The sequence below is a fragment of the Hyla sarda genome, chromosome 3 (genome assembly GCF_029499605.1).
Source record: "Hyla sarda isolate aHylSar1 chromosome 3, aHylSar1.hap1, whole genome shotgun sequence".
NCBI classification, from domain to species: domain Eukaryota; kingdom Metazoa; phylum Chordata; class Amphibia; order Anura; family Hylidae; genus Hyla; species Hyla sarda.
In genome coordinates, this window is record NC_079191.1 from 127462240 (window position 1) to 127481698 (window position 19459).

At 46.3% G+C, this 19459-nt stretch overlaps 2 protein-coding genes across 6 annotated transcripts in view; one reads left to right on the forward strand and one right to left on the reverse strand.

The window, feature by feature from the left end:
• Nucleotides 1-11215, reverse strand: part of SLC33A1 (solute carrier family 33 member 1) — a 31622-nt gene extending 20407 nt beyond the window's left edge. Inside the window, exons 1-2 of one of the 5 annotated variants that reach the window (XM_056565005.1) lie at nucleotides 11099-11215; nucleotides 4514-5284 (exon numbers count right to left, since the gene is read on the reverse strand). In XM_056565005.1, coding sequence (XP_056420980.1) covers nucleotides 4514-5240 — 727 coding nt within the window. In that variant the 5' untranslated portion in view covers nucleotides 5241-5284; nucleotides 11099-11215. Of the gene's footprint in view, nucleotides 1-4513; nucleotides 5285-8430; nucleotides 8562-10454; nucleotides 10610-10666; nucleotides 10870-11098 lie in introns of those variants that run through there. The other 4 variants (XM_056565003.1, XM_056565004.1, XM_056565006.1 and 1 more) reach the window with 4 other exon arrangements.
• Nucleotides 10931-19459, forward strand: part of GMPS (guanine monophosphate synthase) — a 67242-nt gene continuing 58713 nt past the window's right edge. The window contains exon 1 of the mRNA XM_056565001.1: nucleotides 10931-11256. Within this exon, the coding sequence (XP_056420976.1) occupies nucleotides 11230-11256 (27 nt within the window). The 5' untranslated portion in view covers nucleotides 10931-11229. The remainder of the gene's footprint in view (nucleotides 11257-19459) is intronic.

Below are 19459 nucleotides of genomic sequence, written 5' to 3' on the forward strand. Positions count from 1 at the left end.
GTGCCATATTTTGCTGCTGCGTACTTTGTTACCTATTGAAATCAATAGGTAGCAAAGTCAGCTGCAGAAAATATGCACGTGACCCTATTTTTTTATAGATTATTCTTAATCTCATTCACATGCTGTAACATAACATAGTAACAGTTTGTAAGGTTCAAAAAAGATAAGAGTCCATCAAGTTCAACCTAAAACCCTACTGTGTTTCTGCACAGAAATAGGAGCCTGCTGGGAGTTTTCAGATCTGTAGCATGTTCCAAATAGAACACACGTGGCCCTGCTCCTTATGTCCCTTTAACAATCAGTTTCCCAATAGTGAACAATATTGCACCTTGCAGTGCACAGCAGCTATTAGCCATCACTATAAGAAAGCTTAAAGTACAAGTGATCCACATACTGACGCTTTGCAGAGGCTCTAATGCAGAAAAGCATTTACCAATGATGCCTTATATCCAAAAATGTAGATAAAGCATTTGCCAACGTAATATACGTTAAAACCTTACAACCAAGTTGGAAACCTGTGTTACGGTGGGTTCACGCTGCGCTTTTGTTTTCATTTCATGTATATGTTTTATACACTTGAAAAGGAAAAAGGGATATGTTAAAGGGGTACTCCAGTGCTAAACAGCTTATCCCCTATCAAAAGGATAGGGGATAAGATGTTAGATCGCTGGGATCCCGTCGCTGGGGACCCCCCCAGATCTCTCCTGCATCACCCCCGTTTTTCAGCTGCACAGAGCGAGGATCACTCTGTGGCTGATGACGGGCGCTGCAGGAGACGGAGTTTTGTGACGTCGCGGCTCCACCCCTCATGAAGTCACGTCCCGCCCCCTTAATGCAAGTCTATGGGAGGGGGTGTGGCAGACAACACGCCTCCTCTCATAGACCTGCATTAAGGGGGTGGGGAGTGATGTCACAAGGCGGGGGATACGTGACGTCACAATACTCCATCCCCTGCAGCGCCCGTCATCAGCCACAGAGTGATCCTCGCTCTGTGCAGCTGAAAAACGGGGGTGATGCAGGAGAGATCTGGGGGGGTCCCCAGCGATGGGATCCCAGCAATCTAACATCTTATCCCCTATCCTTTTGATAGGGGATAAGATATTTAGCACTGGAGTACCCCTTTAACAGGTGCAGCTGCAAGCCATATCTGTTTCGTATTGACTTACATTATAAAAAAATATATATATTTTGTTTTGCCGTACACAATAAGGCACTGGACTATTTTTCCTTTTTTATGCATTCAGCAAAACTAAATGGGCTGTAAGGGGAACAGTAAAAAAAAAAAAAAAGAAAACTATCCGGTTTTGTGACCTCACCTAAAATCATGGTATACCGCAGTTTTAGGTCTGGTCACAAAACCGGATACAGGGCAAAAATTAGCCGACTGGAGTCACTATCTGTCTCCGGTCGGCTCATTCGAATGAGATGTGGGCCGGGTCCGGCTGGGATACGGGGGCGCCCGTTTTCCTTTTCCCCAGCCGAATCTGGTCCCCGTATATGATAAACGTAGTATGAACATAGCCTAACAGGGGTTTTCCCAGATTTAACATAAAATCACCTACCTACAGAACGGGCGATAAGTGTTTGGTTTCTCAGGGTCCCATTGCTGTAACCCAAGTGATCATGAAAACCTGCATCTCATGTCTGCATTGTGTGTTATCATTCTGTTAAAGGTCTATGGAACTGACGAAGAGAGTACAGCCTTCAGCTAAAATCCTGATTTCTAAAGAGGTGTCCCACCGATCAGACATTTGCTCGTCTATATGGAATTATTGTTTTTTGTATAACATATTTTAAGGACAGCTGAATGGACGCCATGATTGCCTTTCAGTCACAATGTACAGTATCTGCACCTAGATGTGTCTCCACCCTCAAAGCTCTGTGCACCATTGGACATGGCCACGATAGGCACAAATGTTAAGGAATCCTAAGCAAGCTGTACAGGGAAGTTGAAAAACTTATAAGCATAAAACAAACGCTGAGCTTCATTTACATAAAACCAGAACCCCTAAATTTTTGAATGGAACCCAGCATAAAAATTCTACCACGGAAATCAATTTTCGGACTCCGCTGAAAGAATGAACACGTTTATTCTTTTAGCAGAATTCTCTTGAAAATACATTGTCATCCATGGAGACAGCTCATTTCCAAGCAGATCTAGCGCAGACTGATTTGTTGGCACCTGCCGCACACAGAACGTCTGCCTGGAATTTTTCCTGGCGGATCCATTCACTCTACGTATTTTCCAAATGGAATTCCGGTGCAGCAGCATCCCAATGTTTTCAATGGGATCCTGCTGCATCATTCACACTATGGAATTTGCATTGCCATCTACTGTATGAAGACAACGTATTTCCGAGTGGTCCTAGCACCATTCTTGCTGAGTCTCCACCCAGAGATTACATAGTGTGAATGGGCACTAAAGTGCACTAGCAAACTAGCAAAATTAAAGGGGTACTCCACTGCCCCAGCATCCAGGACATTTTGTTTCAAATGCTAGGTGCGGGCGGTGGGGGGTCGTGATGTCACAGCCACGCCCCATGTGACATCACGCTATGCCCTCTCAGCGGACCACATGGGGGATCGTCAGCGGACCACATGGGGCACCGTAAACGGCTATCCGGTGGCAGCTGAAGCAGTCTGCGTTGCCGGATAGCCGTTTATGCGATGGCCCTGACATACAAAAGCATCGTATGTTGATGCTGCCTTCAACATGTGATGGCCTCTGAGAGGCCATCGCATGTTGAAATTATCGTATGTCGGGGCCATCGTAGGTCGGGGGGTTTGTATTAATTCAAAAATATTGAATCCAGCATCAAATAATCCATCAAATCTGATCATCCAGCTCTTGTTTTTAGCACAATGCTGCCATATAATGTTGAATTTCTCAAGACCAGGAGCCAAAGACTCAGTAGAATAGGATAATTGGGATATTCCTCATGTTGAAAAAAGGTTAGTCACATATATTGTGTTAAAATTGTATTTTGAGTTTTCTTCTAAGCAGTTCTCTACCCATAGTTATATATGTGTTATTATTGTTGTCTAACAATATTCTTTTCTTCATGCTAAATTGTTAGAGATGAGCGAAGTTACAGGTATTCGATTCGTCACAAACCTCGCGGCTCGGCAGTTGATGACTTTAGCCTGCATAAATGAGTTCAGCTTTCAGGTGCTCCGGTGGGCTGGAGACTCTCTCCTAGGACTGTATCCACCTTTTCCACCTTTTTCACTGTAACTTTGCTCATCTCTATAAATTGTATTGCATTTGAAGTGGAATACGTTAATAATAAAAAATATATATTTTGACATGCCAAAAGCTTTTATCGGTCTGGTCCTGAGTGTTCAGACCCCTAGAACGAGCGTAGATAACAGCGTGCAGCCACACACTACTCTTCGGCATCTGTGTGACTGAGATGGTCCCATAGTGTTACATTATGAACACACTAAGTGCACTTCTACTGGCTCAATCTCATTAACTGGTAGGGATCTGAACACTCAGACCCCAACTGATCATGGCAGTGCCCATTATAGTAAACATAGATACTTTTTCAACAATTCAGGAGAAATCAAATCGGTACTGCCACTGCATATAATAGCAGCTCCACTATATGAGACCTTGGTGTACACTGGGGGTACTCTGGGCAACGACCAGCGGTGGTTCTAGGACAATATCAAACAGTATCCATAAGCAATAATAATAGCAGAAACAAACAGATATCCTGCACTCTCCGCAGCAGTACGGGTTATACGGCTACTCTTTGGGACCTCTCTTCAGGATATTTGTTTGTATCTGCTATTATTATTGCTTATAGATGCTTTTTAGTTTAGGTCTGCTAAAAAAAATAAAAATAAAAATAAAAAAATTGCGACAGAATGCTTCTGAATAAGCTTTTGCTTGTTAGGTGACTGACCACTGGATCTATTACATGAGGCAATATTGGCTCGCTCAGCTGATAATAATTGCCCCTAGGATAACAAGCTGACAGGTTGGGGTTTAAAGGGGTACTCCGGTGGAAAACTTTTTTTTTTTTTTTTTTATGAACTGGTGCCAGAAAGTAAACAGATTTGTAAATGACTTCCATTTAAAAATCTTAATCCTTTCAGTACTTATTAGCAGCTGTATGCTACAGAGGAAATTCTTTTTCTTTTTGAATTTCTTTTTTTGTCTTGTCCAAAGTGCTCTCTGCTGACACCTCTGTCCGTGTCAGGAACTGTCTAAAGCAGCATAGGTTTGCAATGGGGATTTTCTCCTGCTCTGGACAGTTCCTGACACGGGCATCAGGTGTCAGCAGAGTAGCATTTCCTCTGTAGCATACAGCTCCTATAAAGTACTGGAAGGGTAAAGATTTTTTAATAGAAAAATCTGATTAACTTTCTGGCACCAATTGATTTAAAGAAAAATGTTTTCCACTGAGTACCCCTTTTAGGTTTTGCTATACAGCTTTTTACACACACACACACACACACACACACACAAACCAGCAGGAAAAATAATGTCATAAAGAAAAACTACCTGAAAGTGTCACTATTCCCGTAGGTTGTGGTGTAGATCTCAAGTACTTGTTGCAAAAGTCTGCAGATTCAAGGGCAAGAAACAGAACATTCCCCATGAAATATCCAGCAGTCTGGCCTACAGAGTTACATGTAGATGCATAACCTACATTTTCCCTCGAGAGCATGGTCAGGGCCCAGCCATCCACGGCAACGTCCTGAGTGGCGGCCAGAAATTCAAAGAGGAAGAAAGTGGCGGTTAAAGCCAACATATCAGGTCCATGTTCTCCCCCGAGGAGCTCATCCACTGTCCTGGACAGGTACATCATAAACAACCCAAGTAAGTACTGTGTAGGAACCAACCAAGATTTCCTGCGGCCAAACCTCTTGATGTACAGAGAGTCCACCAGGGGCGCCCAGAGCAGCTTCAGGCTGAAAGGCCAAAATACAAAGCTGAAAATGGCTTGGTCTGTATAACTAACGTTTTTGCTCTGGAGAATTAACGGAATACTACCAGCCAGTCCCAAAGGAATTCCCTGCAAAATGTATAGAAAGAGCAATAAGAGGATGTTCCCCAGCTCTCCTCTGAGCCCCGCAAGTCCTCTGTGTCCGGGCGCCTCGGAGTCCTGTAGAAACACCTCTCTGTCTCCCTCCTCCACTTCATCTTGACAGTTTTGGTCATTGCTGTTCATCCCCGACAACTGGTAATGCTGGCGACGCTGCCTGCTGTCCTTCTGGGTAAGCGTCATTTCTTATTCTTTCTTTGGATGTCTCCGTTCTGGAAATGTTAAATCTAAGGAAAGGAGAGACAAGTCAGAAAAGAACAGGTTTAAGGACCCCTTCACCTGCCTCAGAAGACATTTGGCTTTGCTAAGACACTATAGATGAGTGACTGAAAGACGCTCCTGGTTATCTGTTGAAGACGTCTACAAGCCAAAGTCCACATGGCATGAAGTTTTATCACTCCCCCCCCCCCCCCCAAAAAAAAGCTTTTATTTCTGATATTCACATAAAAAGATGTCAAAACTGATTCCCAATGAGTTTGTATAGTCTACTACATTGAATGGATCTCTTCTCCCATCCATCACCGTTCTTCAGTACAAACTGAGGGTTTTTTCTCATAAGATCCCACTGCCCATTTGGCTTATTAGGAGCGGCTCCTGATCTGATTGACTCAAGCCATCTCACATAGACATAAATGGTGACTGATGGTCTATCCTCAGTTCTTTTTGCTTGGAAACCCCTTTTTTAAGGCTAAATCACCACAAAGTTGAGGATCTTGTCAGAAAACGGGATGCAGACTTCTACTGTTAACGGGAACAGGGGACCCTAATTCTTTCTATGACTGAAAGGAGAGACCTAGTGACTCCATTCTGGCTTTTTTTTTTTTGGACTCAAAAGCCTGGCCGGCGGTACTTTTGAGTGTACTAAAAATACTGCATACATCCCGAACGGAGTCACCAGGTAACGCCATTTAGCCATAGAAAGAATTAGGGTACCCCTGCTACTTTAACAGTATACCGTATATACTCGAGTATAAGCCAAGTTCTTCAGCACGATTTTTCGTGCTGAAAACGCCCCCTCGGCTTATACTCGAGTGAACTCTCCGCCTGTCAATCCCTTCTCAGTGGTCTTCAACCTGCGGACTTCCAGATGTTGCAAAACTACAACTCCCAGCATGCTCGGACAGCCATCAGCTGTCCGGGCATGCTGGGAGTTGTAGTTTTGAAACCTCTGGAGGTCCGCAGATTGAAGACCACTGCGGTCTTCGTCATCATCCAGACACCCCCTTTAGTTTTCTACTCACCTCCCCTCAGTGGGAAGTTAGGGTGAGCTGGTCCGGGCCATCTACGCTGCAGGGACCGTCCGGTGCGGAGGGTTAGTCGTTCCGGGCTGTCCATTTTCACCCGGGGGGCCTCTTCTCTGCGCTCTGGGCCCGGACTAGTGATGTTGAAGTGACGACGACGCACAGGGACGTTCATGCGCGGGGCCGGGCCCGGAGCGCAGAGAAGAAGGCCCCCCGGGTGAAAATGGAGAGCCCGGAACGACTAACCCTCCCCACCGGACGGTCCCTGCAGCATAGATGGCCCGGACCAGCTCACCCTAACTTCCCACTGAGGGGAGGTGAGTAGAAAACTAAAGGGGGTGTCTGGATGATGACGAAGACCGCAGTGGTCTTCAACCTGCAGACCTCCAGAAGTTTCAGAACTACAACTCCCAGCATGCCCGGACAGCCGATGGCTGTTGAGAGTTGTAGTTTTGCAACCTCTGGAGGTCTGCAGGTTGAAGACCACTGATGAAGGGATTGACAGGTGGTGATGATGAAGGGGGGGGGATGATGACAGGAGTCTGGATGATGACGGGGGGGGGGGGGATGATGACATGGGAGGGATGATGTATTTCCCACCCTAGGCTAATAGTCGAGTCAATAACTTTTCTTGGGTTTTTGGGGTGAAATTAGGGGCCTCGGCTTATATTCGGGTCGGCTTATACTCGAGTATATACGGTACATCGTCATCTTGTTTTTAAAGGAATGCCAATAAATACGACTAACCAGAGCACTAACTATTGTAAACCTAGCCTAATTTACCGTTAGGCTGTGTTCACACATATGTGCATTGAGGCTCAACAACATGCTTGTTTTACAAGCAAAAATTTTCATGGAGTTTAGTTTAGTTTTTTGGCGTTTTAGTAAATTAGATCCATGACTAGATCTGTCACGTGTCGCAAAGGGTTTAATGTGACCTATAACGTGAACTGTTGCAAAACAAACTTTGAGGGGGAAAGGGAAAAAATACACATATTGGGGGGCATTTACAAAGAGTGGTGTGAATTAACCATTTTAGAGCACAAAAGTCTCGGTTATAATTGCAGATGTGCGTCAAATTTACCAAACAGCGCACAGACTTTGATACAACTTCTAAAAAAGTTGCAGATTTTGTGTGGACGTGCGACTTTTACATAAAAAGTCACACAGAAAATGTAGGGCAGGGCTGACTTGACCTAAGAAACCATCGATTTCAGGGATCATGCAAAAAAACTAAACAAAAAAAGGTTGCACTTAGTAAATCAGTGACCACTGCGCAAAGTGCTGTAAATGGGTAAGTCATTGTAACTTTTTGTAACAGTTCTAAAGCAATTGTCGCATAAAAAGTCACACAGACCCATCGTGCAACATTTTGTGTGACAAGCTTAGAGAAAAAGCGTTTTAAATGTCTCGATAAATTCCCCCATTGGGGGAGATTTATCAAAACATGTGCAGAAGAAAAGTAGTGCAGTTGCTAATGACAATCAGATCCCTTATTTAATTTTTAAAAAGTTCTCTTAAAAATAAAAGAAGCGATCTGATTGGTTGCTATGGGGAACTGGTTAGCTTTTCCTCTGCACTGGTTTTGATAAGTCTTCCCCTATATCCTGGTTGCATAAGTGCTCACACCCTCTTATGACTGGTACGTTACTGTGTTCAAAATTACTAATCACATTCAAACTCATGTTAAAGGGTTACTCTGGTGGAAAAAAAAAATTTCTATTAAAAATGTTTTAATCCTTCCAGCACTTATCAGCTGCTGTATACTACAGAAGAAATTCTTTTCTTTTTGGTTTTCTTTTCTGTCATGACCACCGCGCTCTCTGCTGACACCTCTGTCCACTTTAGGAACTGTCCAGAGCAGGATAGGTTTGCTATGGGGATTTTCTCCTGCTCTGGACAGTTCCTGACATGAACAGAGGTGTCAGCAGTGAGCACTGTGGTCAGACAGAAAGGAAATAAAAAAAATAAAAAATTTCCTCTGTAGTATACAGCCGCTTATAAGTACTGGAAGGATTAAGATTTTTTTAATACGAGTAATTTACAAATCTGTTTAACTTTCTGGCATCAGTTGATTAAAAAAAAAAAATAATTACACTGGAGTACCCCTTTAAATAGAATTCATTACACACCTGTCATCATTAAGGCAAGAATTCCACTTAGGAATTTGGGGTAAAAACGCCCCCAAAAACACCCATCTTGCCACATAGAGTTTTTCCTTGAACAAACGCTGCGGCCAGATGATAGCTGCAAATTAAAAGGGGACTGCAAAATTCTATATCCACTTGGTGTTATTCAGTTTGGCTTTTTTTTTATTTTTTTAATCCTTTTGGTGTTTTTCTGCTATATTGGGCTCAGTGGGTGATAAAAACGACGTCATGTTGAAACTTTGGCATTTTTTTTTTTTGGGAAGATCCCGGCGTTTTTCTCCCATAGAAGTCTCAAGACCGCCACAAAAAAGCCATGTGGGTTTAACACTGGCGTTTTTATTCTTTTTTTACTTTAGCAATCTAAAACAAGACATGGAGTTAGCATTTTTTTTTTTTTTATAGTAACCTACTAAATTGAATTATAAAAAAAATATATATAAAAAAAAATGATATTGTAGGGATGGGAAAAACTGTAGGGAATAAATGTTATCTTTTTTTAGAACAATTTTTTTTTTTTTTTGAGCAGGGAACAATTTATGTGAGTGGGCAGGGAGATAAAAATACACCCGAAAATATAAAAAAAAGGAAAAGGGGGGTCCATGAGATTTTTTTTAATTTCAATTTATACTTCCTATTTTATTAATAATGTATTTAATAATGTATTTAAAGGAGTACTCTGGTGCTTAGACATCTGTCACGCCCCCTCCCATGTGCTTGATTTGAGGGGGCGGAGCGTGATGTCACATGGGGCGGAGCCTTGACATCACAACACTCCGGCTCCGTGATCGACAGTAATCAGACCCGGAGCGAACACGCTCCGGGGACTGATTTTAAACGGGGTGCAGCGTGCAAGATCACGGGGGTCCCCAGCGGCAGGACCCCTGTGATCAGGCATCTTATCCCCTATCCTTTGGATAGGGGATAAGATGTCTAAGCGCTGGAGTACCCCTTTAAACCCTTTTATTAATTTTATGTAGCATCCGTACAGTGTAATGTTTTTTAAACTTTATGTATGCACATTATTGTGTTACTACTACTACTCCCAGCATGAAACAAAGTGTGTTCCATGTTAGGAGCAGTAATACCTGCACTAAGGACAGATCGCCCTGGGTCTCACTCTTGATTTCTATTCCCCAGACACAGGCGGCACACTGCACCCCTCCGCACCTCTGCTCTGTACTCTGGCAGGCCGGTGATGTGAATAGAACTTTACATCACTAATTCATTCATTCATATTTGCCACTCAAAGCCGTGATTGGCCAGATGGTGCCAATAAAAAATGCCAAAACGCAGGGAAAATCAGTGGCAGTTGAGTTGTATTTGGAACAGCTGGAGAGCCACGGGTGGGGAACACTGCTGTTACAGCAAATGTCCAAAGGTTGTGGCTCCTTAGGTGATGCAAAACTACAATCCCATCATGCACTTTGACTGATCATGCCCAACGAGAATTGCCCCTTTAGGGTACGTTCACACATACAGGATCCTGCACAGATTTGATGCGCAGGATTAGGCCCCTTTCACACTACAAAATTACTCCGTTTTAAAGATTTGTACGAAGTTCCGTCTGAAAATCAGCTATAAAACGGCAGTAACAAAATCCTATACGGCCATTAGAAATGGGATTTTTCTAATAGCCGTTTTAACCTGTTATCGCCCGTTATTGATAACGGCCATTATTTTGTGACGGAAGATAGTAACGGGAGACATAGAACACGCATTATTTCTTCCGTTCATTTGCCCGTCACTAAATAACGGCCGTTATTAATAACGGGGGATAACAGGTTAAAACGGCTATTAGAAAAATCTCATAGACTATAATGGGATTTTCAAACGGCCGTATAGGATTTTGTAACTGTCGCTTTACAGCTGATTTTTAGACGGAACTTCCTACGGATCTTTTAAAAACGGAGTCATTTTTTAGTGTGAAACAAGGCTTAGAAGCTGCTCAGTCATTTGGTTTACATTGAAATCTGCAGCAGAAAATCCTGTGCATCAAATCTACGTACGTGTGAACGTAGCCTTAATCAATGGAACCTTGCAGTGAGTCTGTACGGTGACTGGCCGCCGCTCCTTTGCCCGGCTATAAGAGATGATGTGAGTAGTAGTTCTCGGGCTGGAGCCCAGTCCGGTACCGCATATGGCGGCCAATTGTGTGTACGTGTAGTGTATGTAGCACGAGAGATAACGTCTTATCAGGATCCCAGCTATTGCTCCTTACCTTGCACTGACAGCTCATCACTACCATCTCTAGCCGGGTAATATCGTCCGTCCTAGAACAACTTCTTACACTTGAAGCCTATCCGGAACCAAGTGTTCAGTATTTTGCTTCCCGGAGTGAGGAATTTTACCAAGCACATGACCTCCCAATCCAAACCCGTTGTAGCCACAACGAGGCCAGACGCTCGTGTACGCGCTACACGTGACACACTGTAGAGGAAGCCATGTTTAGTGAGGGCAGTACCTTACGCACAGTGCTATTCTTCATTTCTATTGAGGGCGGCGGTGACAGCTGTCAGTGAGGAGGCGCCTAGAATAGAAGCCCAGAGCGGGGACCTGATATCCTGCTGCGCTGTGCAGACAACTTGGGCTCCTCTCTCTCCCAAACCAAACATGACGTCCTGAGCGTCAGTGCTGGGACTTGTCGACTTACGCTCTAGGGCTCCACCTGCAGGAGGCGGGGAGACTGCGGATCACACACACTCTCCAGCACCATTCTATCCGGCGCCAAAGCCAAGCTCCCCGAGAGACATCCCCGGCCTGCCGCTCACCCCGCGGCTACTCATGGCTCTATGTAACGGAGACTCCAAGGTGAGAGAGGGGCGGCGGCGGCGGCGGGGACACGGGAGGGCAGCACTGAGCAAAGGGGCTCGGCCACCCAGACGAGGCCTGCTGTGAGCCGACGGTGCAGAGATCGGGGGCAGGGGCTGATCAGCACCCGGGGAGCCCCCCTCCCTGCCGGGCTACAGCGGACACGTGGGGAGCACATTGTCATGTGGGCTGTGTACACTGCCCCCGCACAGCATATACATGGGGGGCATCTCATGTAGTCACATGTACACTGCCCCCGCACAGCATATACATGGGGGGCATCTCATGTAGTCACATGTACACTGCCCCCGCACAGCATATACATGGGGGGGCATCTCATGTAGTCACATGTACACTGCCCCCGCACAGTATATACATGGGGGGCATCTTATACCATATAGTCACATGTACACTGCCCCCGCACAGCATATACATGGGGGGCATCTTATACCATGTAGTCACATGTACACTGCCCCCGCACAGCATATACATGGGGGGCATCTTATACCATGTAGTCACATGTACACTGCCCCCGCACAGCATATACATGGGGGGGCATCTTATACCATATAGTCACATGTACACTGCCCCCGCACAGCATATACATGGGGGGCATCTCATATAGTCACATGTACACTGCCCCCGCACAGCATATACATGGGGGGCATCTCATATAGTCACATGTACACTGCCCCCGCACAGCATATACATGGGGGGCATCTCATATAGTCACATGTACACTGCCCCCGCACAGCATATACATGGGGGGGCATCTTATACCATATAGTCACATGTACACTGCCCCCGCACAGCATATACAGGGGGGGCATCTTATACCATATAGTCACATGTACACTGCCCCCGCACAGCATATACATGGGGGGCATCTCATATAGTCACATGTACACTGCCCCCGCACAGCATATACATGGGGGGCATCTCATATAGTCACATGTACACTGCCCCCGCACAGCATATACATGGGGGGCATCTCATATAGTCACATGTACACTGCCCCCGCACAGCATATACATGGGGGGCATCTCATATAGTCACATGTACACTGCCCCCGCACAGCATATACATGGGGGGGCATCTTATACCATATAGTCACATGTACACTGCCCCCGCACAGCATATACATGGGGGGGCATCTCATATAGTCACATGTACACTGCCCCCGCACAGCATATACATGGGGGGCATCTCATATAGTCACATGTACACTGCCCCCGCACAGCATATACATGGGGGCATCTTATACCATATAGTCAAATGTACACTGCCCCCGCACAGCATATACATGGGGGGCATCTCATATAGTCACATGTACACTGCCCCCGCACAGCATATACATGGGGGGCATCTCATATAGTCACATGTACACTGCTCCCGCACAGCATATACATGGGGGGCATCTTATACCATATAGTCACATGTTCTCTGCCCCCCGCACCGCATGTACATGGGGGGCATCTTATACTATATAGTCACATGTACACTGCCCCTGCACAGCATATACTTGGGGGGCATCTTATACTATATAGTCACATGTACACTGCCCCCGCACAGCATATACATGGGAGGACATCTTATACCATATAGTCACATGTACACTGCCCCCGCACAGCATATACAAGGGGGGCATCTTATACCATATAGTCACATGTACACTGCCCCCGCACAGCATATACATGGGAGGAATCTTATACCATATAGTCACATGTACACTGCCCCCGCACAGCATATACATGGGGGGCATCTTACACCATATAGTCACATGTACACTGCCCCCGCACAGCATTTACATGGGGGAGACATCTTATACCATATAGTCACATGTACACTGCCCCCGCACAGCATATACATGGGGGGACATCTTATACTATATAGTCACATGTACACTGCCCCCGCACAGCATATACATGGGGGGGGCATCTCATGTAGTCACATGTACACTGCCCCCGCACAGCATATACATGGGGGGGCATCTCATATAGTCACATGTACACTGCCCCCGCACAGCATATACATGGGGGGCATCTCATATAGTCACATGTACACTGCCCCCGCACAGCATATACATGGGGGGCATCTTATACCAAATAGTCACATGTACACTGCCCCCGCACAGCATGTACATGGGGGGCATCTTATACCATATAGTCACATGTACACTGCCCCCGCACAGCATATACATGGGGGGCATCTTATATCATATAGTCACATGTACACTGCCCCCGCACAGCATATACATGGGGGGCATCTTATATCATATAGTCACATGTACACTGCCCCCGCACAGCATATACATGGGGGACATCTTATACCATATAGTCACATGTACACTGCCCCCGCCCAGCATATACATGGGGGGCATCTTATACTATGTAGTCACATGTTCTCTGCCCGCCGCACAGCATATACATGGGGGGCATCTTATACTATGTAGTCACATGTACACTGCCCCCGCACAGCATATACTTGGGGGGCATCTTATACTATGTAGTCACATGTTCTCTGCCCCCCGCACAGCATATACATGGGGGGCATCTTATACTATATAGTCACATGTACACTGCCCCTGCACAGCATATACTTGGGGGGCATCTTATACCATATAGTCACATGTACACTGCCCCCGCACAGCATATACTTGGGGGGCATCTTATACCATATAGTCACATGTACACTGCCCCCGCACAGCATATACATGGGAGGACATCTTATACCATATAGTCACATGTACACTGCCCCCGCACAGCATATACAAGGGGGGCATCTTATACCATATAGTCACATGTACACTGCCCCCGCACAGCATATACATGGGAGGAATCTTATACCATATAGTCACATGTACACTGCCCCCGCACAGCATATACATGGGGGGCATCTTACACCATATAGTCACATGTACACTGCCCCCGCACAGCATTTACATGGGGGGGACATCTTATACCATATAGTCACATGTACACTGCCCCCGCACAGCATATACATGGGGGGACATCTTATACTATATAGTCACATGTACACTGCCCCCGCACAGCATATACATGGGGGGCATCTTATAATATATAGTCACATGTACACTGCCCCCGCACAGCATTTACATGGGAGGACATCTTATACCATATAGTCACATGTACACTGCCCCCGCACAGCATATACATGGGGGGACATCTCATATAGTCACATGTACACTGCTCCCGCACAGCATTTACATGGGGGGCATCTTATACCATATAGTCACATGTACACTGCCCCCCCACAGCATATACATGGGGGGCATCTTACACCATATAGTCACATGTACACTGCCCCTGCACAGCATATACATGGGGGGCATCTTACACCATATAGTCACATGTACACTGCCCCCGCACAGCATATACATGGGGGGGCATCTTATACCATATAGTCACATGTACACTGCCCCGGCACAGCATATACAAGTGGGGCATCTTATACAATATAGTCACATGTACACTGCCCCCGCACAGCATTTACATGGGGGGACATCTTATACCATATAGTCACATGTACACTGCCCCCGCACAGCATATACAAGGGGGGCATCTTATACCATATAGTCACATGTACACTGCCCCTGCACAGCATATACATGGGTGGCATCTTATACCATATAGTCACATGTACACTGCCCCTGCACAGCATATACATGGGTGGCATCTTATACCATATAGTCACATGTTCACTGCCCCCGCACAGCATATACATGGGGGGACATCTTATACCATATAGTCACATGTACACTGCCCCCGCACAGCATATACATGGGAGGACATCTTATACCATATAGTCACATGTACACTGCCCCCGCACAGCATATACAAGGGGGCATCTTATACCATATAGTCACATGTACACTGCCCCCGCACAGCATATGCAAGGGGGGCATCTCATATAGTCACATGTACTCTGCCCCCGCACAGCATATACATGGGGGGACATCTCATATAGTCACATGTACACTGCTCCCGCACAGCATTTACATGGGGGGCATCATATATCATATAGTCACATGTACACTGCCCCCGCACAGCATATACATGGGGGGCATCTTATACCATATAGTCACATGTACACTGCCCCCGCACAGCATATACATGGGGGGCATCTTATACCATATAGTCACATGTACACTGCCCCCGCACAGCATATACAAGTGGGGCATCTTATACCATACAGTCACATGTACACTGCCCCCGCACAGCATATACATGGGGGGACATCTTATACCATACAGTCACATGTACACTGCCCCCGCACAGCATATACATGGGGGGCATCTTATACCATATAGTCACATGTACACTGCCCCCGCACAGCATATACAAGTGGGGCATCTTATACCATACAGTCACATGTACACTGCCCCCGCACAGCATATACATGGGAGGACATCTTATACCATATAGTCACATGTACACTGCCCCGCACAGCATATACATGGGGGGCATCTTATACCATATAGTCACATGTACACTGCCCCCGCACAGCATATACATGGGGGGCATCTTATACTATATAGTCACATGTACACTGCCCCCGCACAGCATATACATGGGAGGACATCTTATACCATATAGTCACATGTACACTGCCCCGCACAGCATATACATGGGGGGACATCTTATACCATATAGTCACATGTACACTGCCCCCGCACAGCATATACAAGGGGGGACATCTCATATAGTCACATGTACACTGCCCCCGCACAACATTTACATGAGGGGCATCTTATACCATATAGTCACATGTACACTGCCCCCGCACAGCATATACATGGGGGGCATCTTATACTATATAGTCACATGTACACTGCCTCCGCACAGCATATACATGGGGGACATCTCATATAGTCACATGTACACTGCCCCTGCACAGCATATGCAAGGGGGGCATCTCATATAGTCACATGTACACTGCCCCCGCACAGCATATACATGGGGGGCATCTTATACTATATAGTCACATGTACACTGCCCCCGCACAGCATATACATGGGGGACATCTCATATAGTCACATGTACACTGCCCCCGCACAGCATATGCAAGGGGGGCATCTCATATAGTCACATGTACACTGCTCCCACACAGCATATACATGGGGGGCATCTTATACTATATAGTCACATGTACACTGCCCCCGCACAGCATATACATGGGGGGACATCTCATATAGTCACATGTACACTGCTCCCGCACAGCATTTACATGGGGGGCATCTTATACCATATAGTCACATGTACACTGCCCCCCCCACAGCATATACATGGGGGGCATCTTACACCATATAGTCACATGTACACTGCCCCTGCACAGCATATACATGGGGGGCATCTTACACCATATAGTCACATGTACACTGCCCCCGCACAGCATATACATGGGGGGGCATCTTATACCATATAGTCACATGTACACTGCCCCGGCACAGCATATACAAGTGGGGCATCTTATACAATATAGTCACATGTACACTGCCCCCGCACAGCATTTACATGGGGGGACATCTTATACCATATAGTCACATGTACACTGCCCCCGCACAGCATATACAAGGGGGGCATCTTATACCATATAGTCACATGTACACTGCCCCCGCACAGCATATACATGGGGGGCATCTTACACCATATAGTCACATGTACACTGCCCCCGCACAGCATATACATGGGGGGACATCTTATACCATATAGTCACATGTACACTGCCCCCGCACAGCATATACATGGGAGGACATCTTATACCATATAGTCACATGTACACTGCCCCCGCACAGCATATACAAGGGGGCATCTTATACCATATAGTCACATGTACACTGCCCCCGCACAGCATATGCAAGGGGGGCATCTCATATAGTCACATGTACTCTGCCCCCGCACAGCATATACATGGGGGGACATCTCATATAGTCACATGTACACTGCTCCCGCACAGCATTTACATGGGGGGCATCATATATCATATAGTCACATGTACACTGCCCCCGCACAGCATATACATGGGGGGCATCTTATACCATATAGTCACATGTACACTGCCCCCGCACAGCATATACATGGGGGGCATCTTATACCATATAGTCACATGTACACTGCCCCCGCACAGCATATACAAGTGGGGCATCTTATACCATACAGTCACATGCACACTGCCCCCGCACAGCATATACATGGGGGGACATCTTATACCATACAGTCACATGTACACTGCCCCCGCACAGCATATACATGGGGGGCATCTTATACCATATAGTCACATGTACACTGCCCCCGCACAGCATATACAAGTGGGGCATCTTATACCATATAGTCACATGTACACTGCCCCCGCACAGCATTTACATGGGGGGACATCTTATACCATATAGTCACATATACACTGCCACCGCACAGCATTTACAAGGGGGGCATCTTATACCATATAGTCACATGTACACTGCCCCCGCACAGCATATACATGGGGGGCATCTTATACTATATAGTCACATGTACACTGCCCCCGCACAGCATATACATGGGAGGACATCTTATACCATATAGTCACATGTACACTGCCCCGCACAGCATATACATGGGGGGACATCTTATACCATATAGTCACATGTACACTGCCCCCGCACAGCATATACAAGGGGGGACATCTCATATAGTCACATGTACACTGCCCCCGCACAACATTTACATGAGGGGCATCTTATACCATATAGTCACATGTACACTGCCCCCGCACAGCATATACATGGGGGGCATCTTATACTATATAGTCACATGTACACTGCCTCCGCACAGCATATACATGGGGGACATCTCATATAGTCACATGTACACTGCCCCCGCACAGCATATACATGGGGGGCATCTTATACTATATAGTCACATGTACACTGCCCCCGCACAGCATATGCAAGGGGGGCATCTCATATAGTCACATGTACACTGCTCCCACACAGCATATACATGGGGGGCATCTTATACTATATAGTCACATGTACACTGCCCCCCCACAGCATATACATGGGGGGACATCTCATATAGTCACATGTACACTGCTCCCGCACAGCATTTACATGGGGGGCATCTTATACCATATAGTCACATGTACACTGCCCCCGCACAGCATATACATGGGGGGCATCTTATACTATATAGTCACATGTACACTGCCCCCGCACAGCATTTACAAGGGGGGCATCTTATACCATATAGTCACATGTACACTGCCCCCGCACAGCATATACATGGGGGGCATCTTATACTATATAGTCACATGTACACTGCCCCCGCACAGCATATACATGGGAGGACATCTTATACCATATAGTCACATGTACACTGCCCCCGCACAGCATATACATGGGGGGACATCTTATACCATATAGTCGCTGTACACTGCCCCCGCACAGCATATACATGGGGGGACATCTCATATAGTCACATGTACACTGCCCCCGCACAACATTTACATGAGGGGCATCTTATACCATATAGTCACATGTACACTGCCCCCGCACAGCATATACATGGGGGGCATCTTATACTATATAGTCACATGTACACTGCCTCCGCACAGCATATGCAAGGGGGGCATCTCATATAGTCACATGTACACTGCTCCCACACAGCATATACATGGGGGGCATCTTATACTATATAGTCACATGTACACTGCCCCCGCACAGCATATACATGGGGGGCATCTTATACCATATAGTCACATGTACACTGCCCCTGCACAGCATATACAAGGGGGGCATCTTATACCATATAGTCACATGTACACTGCCCCCGCACAGCATATATATGGGGGGCATCTTATACCATATAGTCACATGTACACTGCCCCCACACAGCATATACATGGGGGGACATCTCATATAGTCACATGTACACTGCTCCCTCACAGCATTTACATGGGGGGCATCTTATACCATATAGTCACATGTACACTGCCCCCGCACAGCATATACATGGGGGGACATCTCATATAGTCACATGTACACTGCTCCCGCACAGCATTTACATGGGGGGCATCTTATACCATATAGTCACATGTACACTGCCCCCACACAGCATATACATGGGGGGCATCTCATATAGTCACATGTACACTGCCCCCGCACAGCATATACATGGAGGGACATCTCATATAGTCACATGTACAC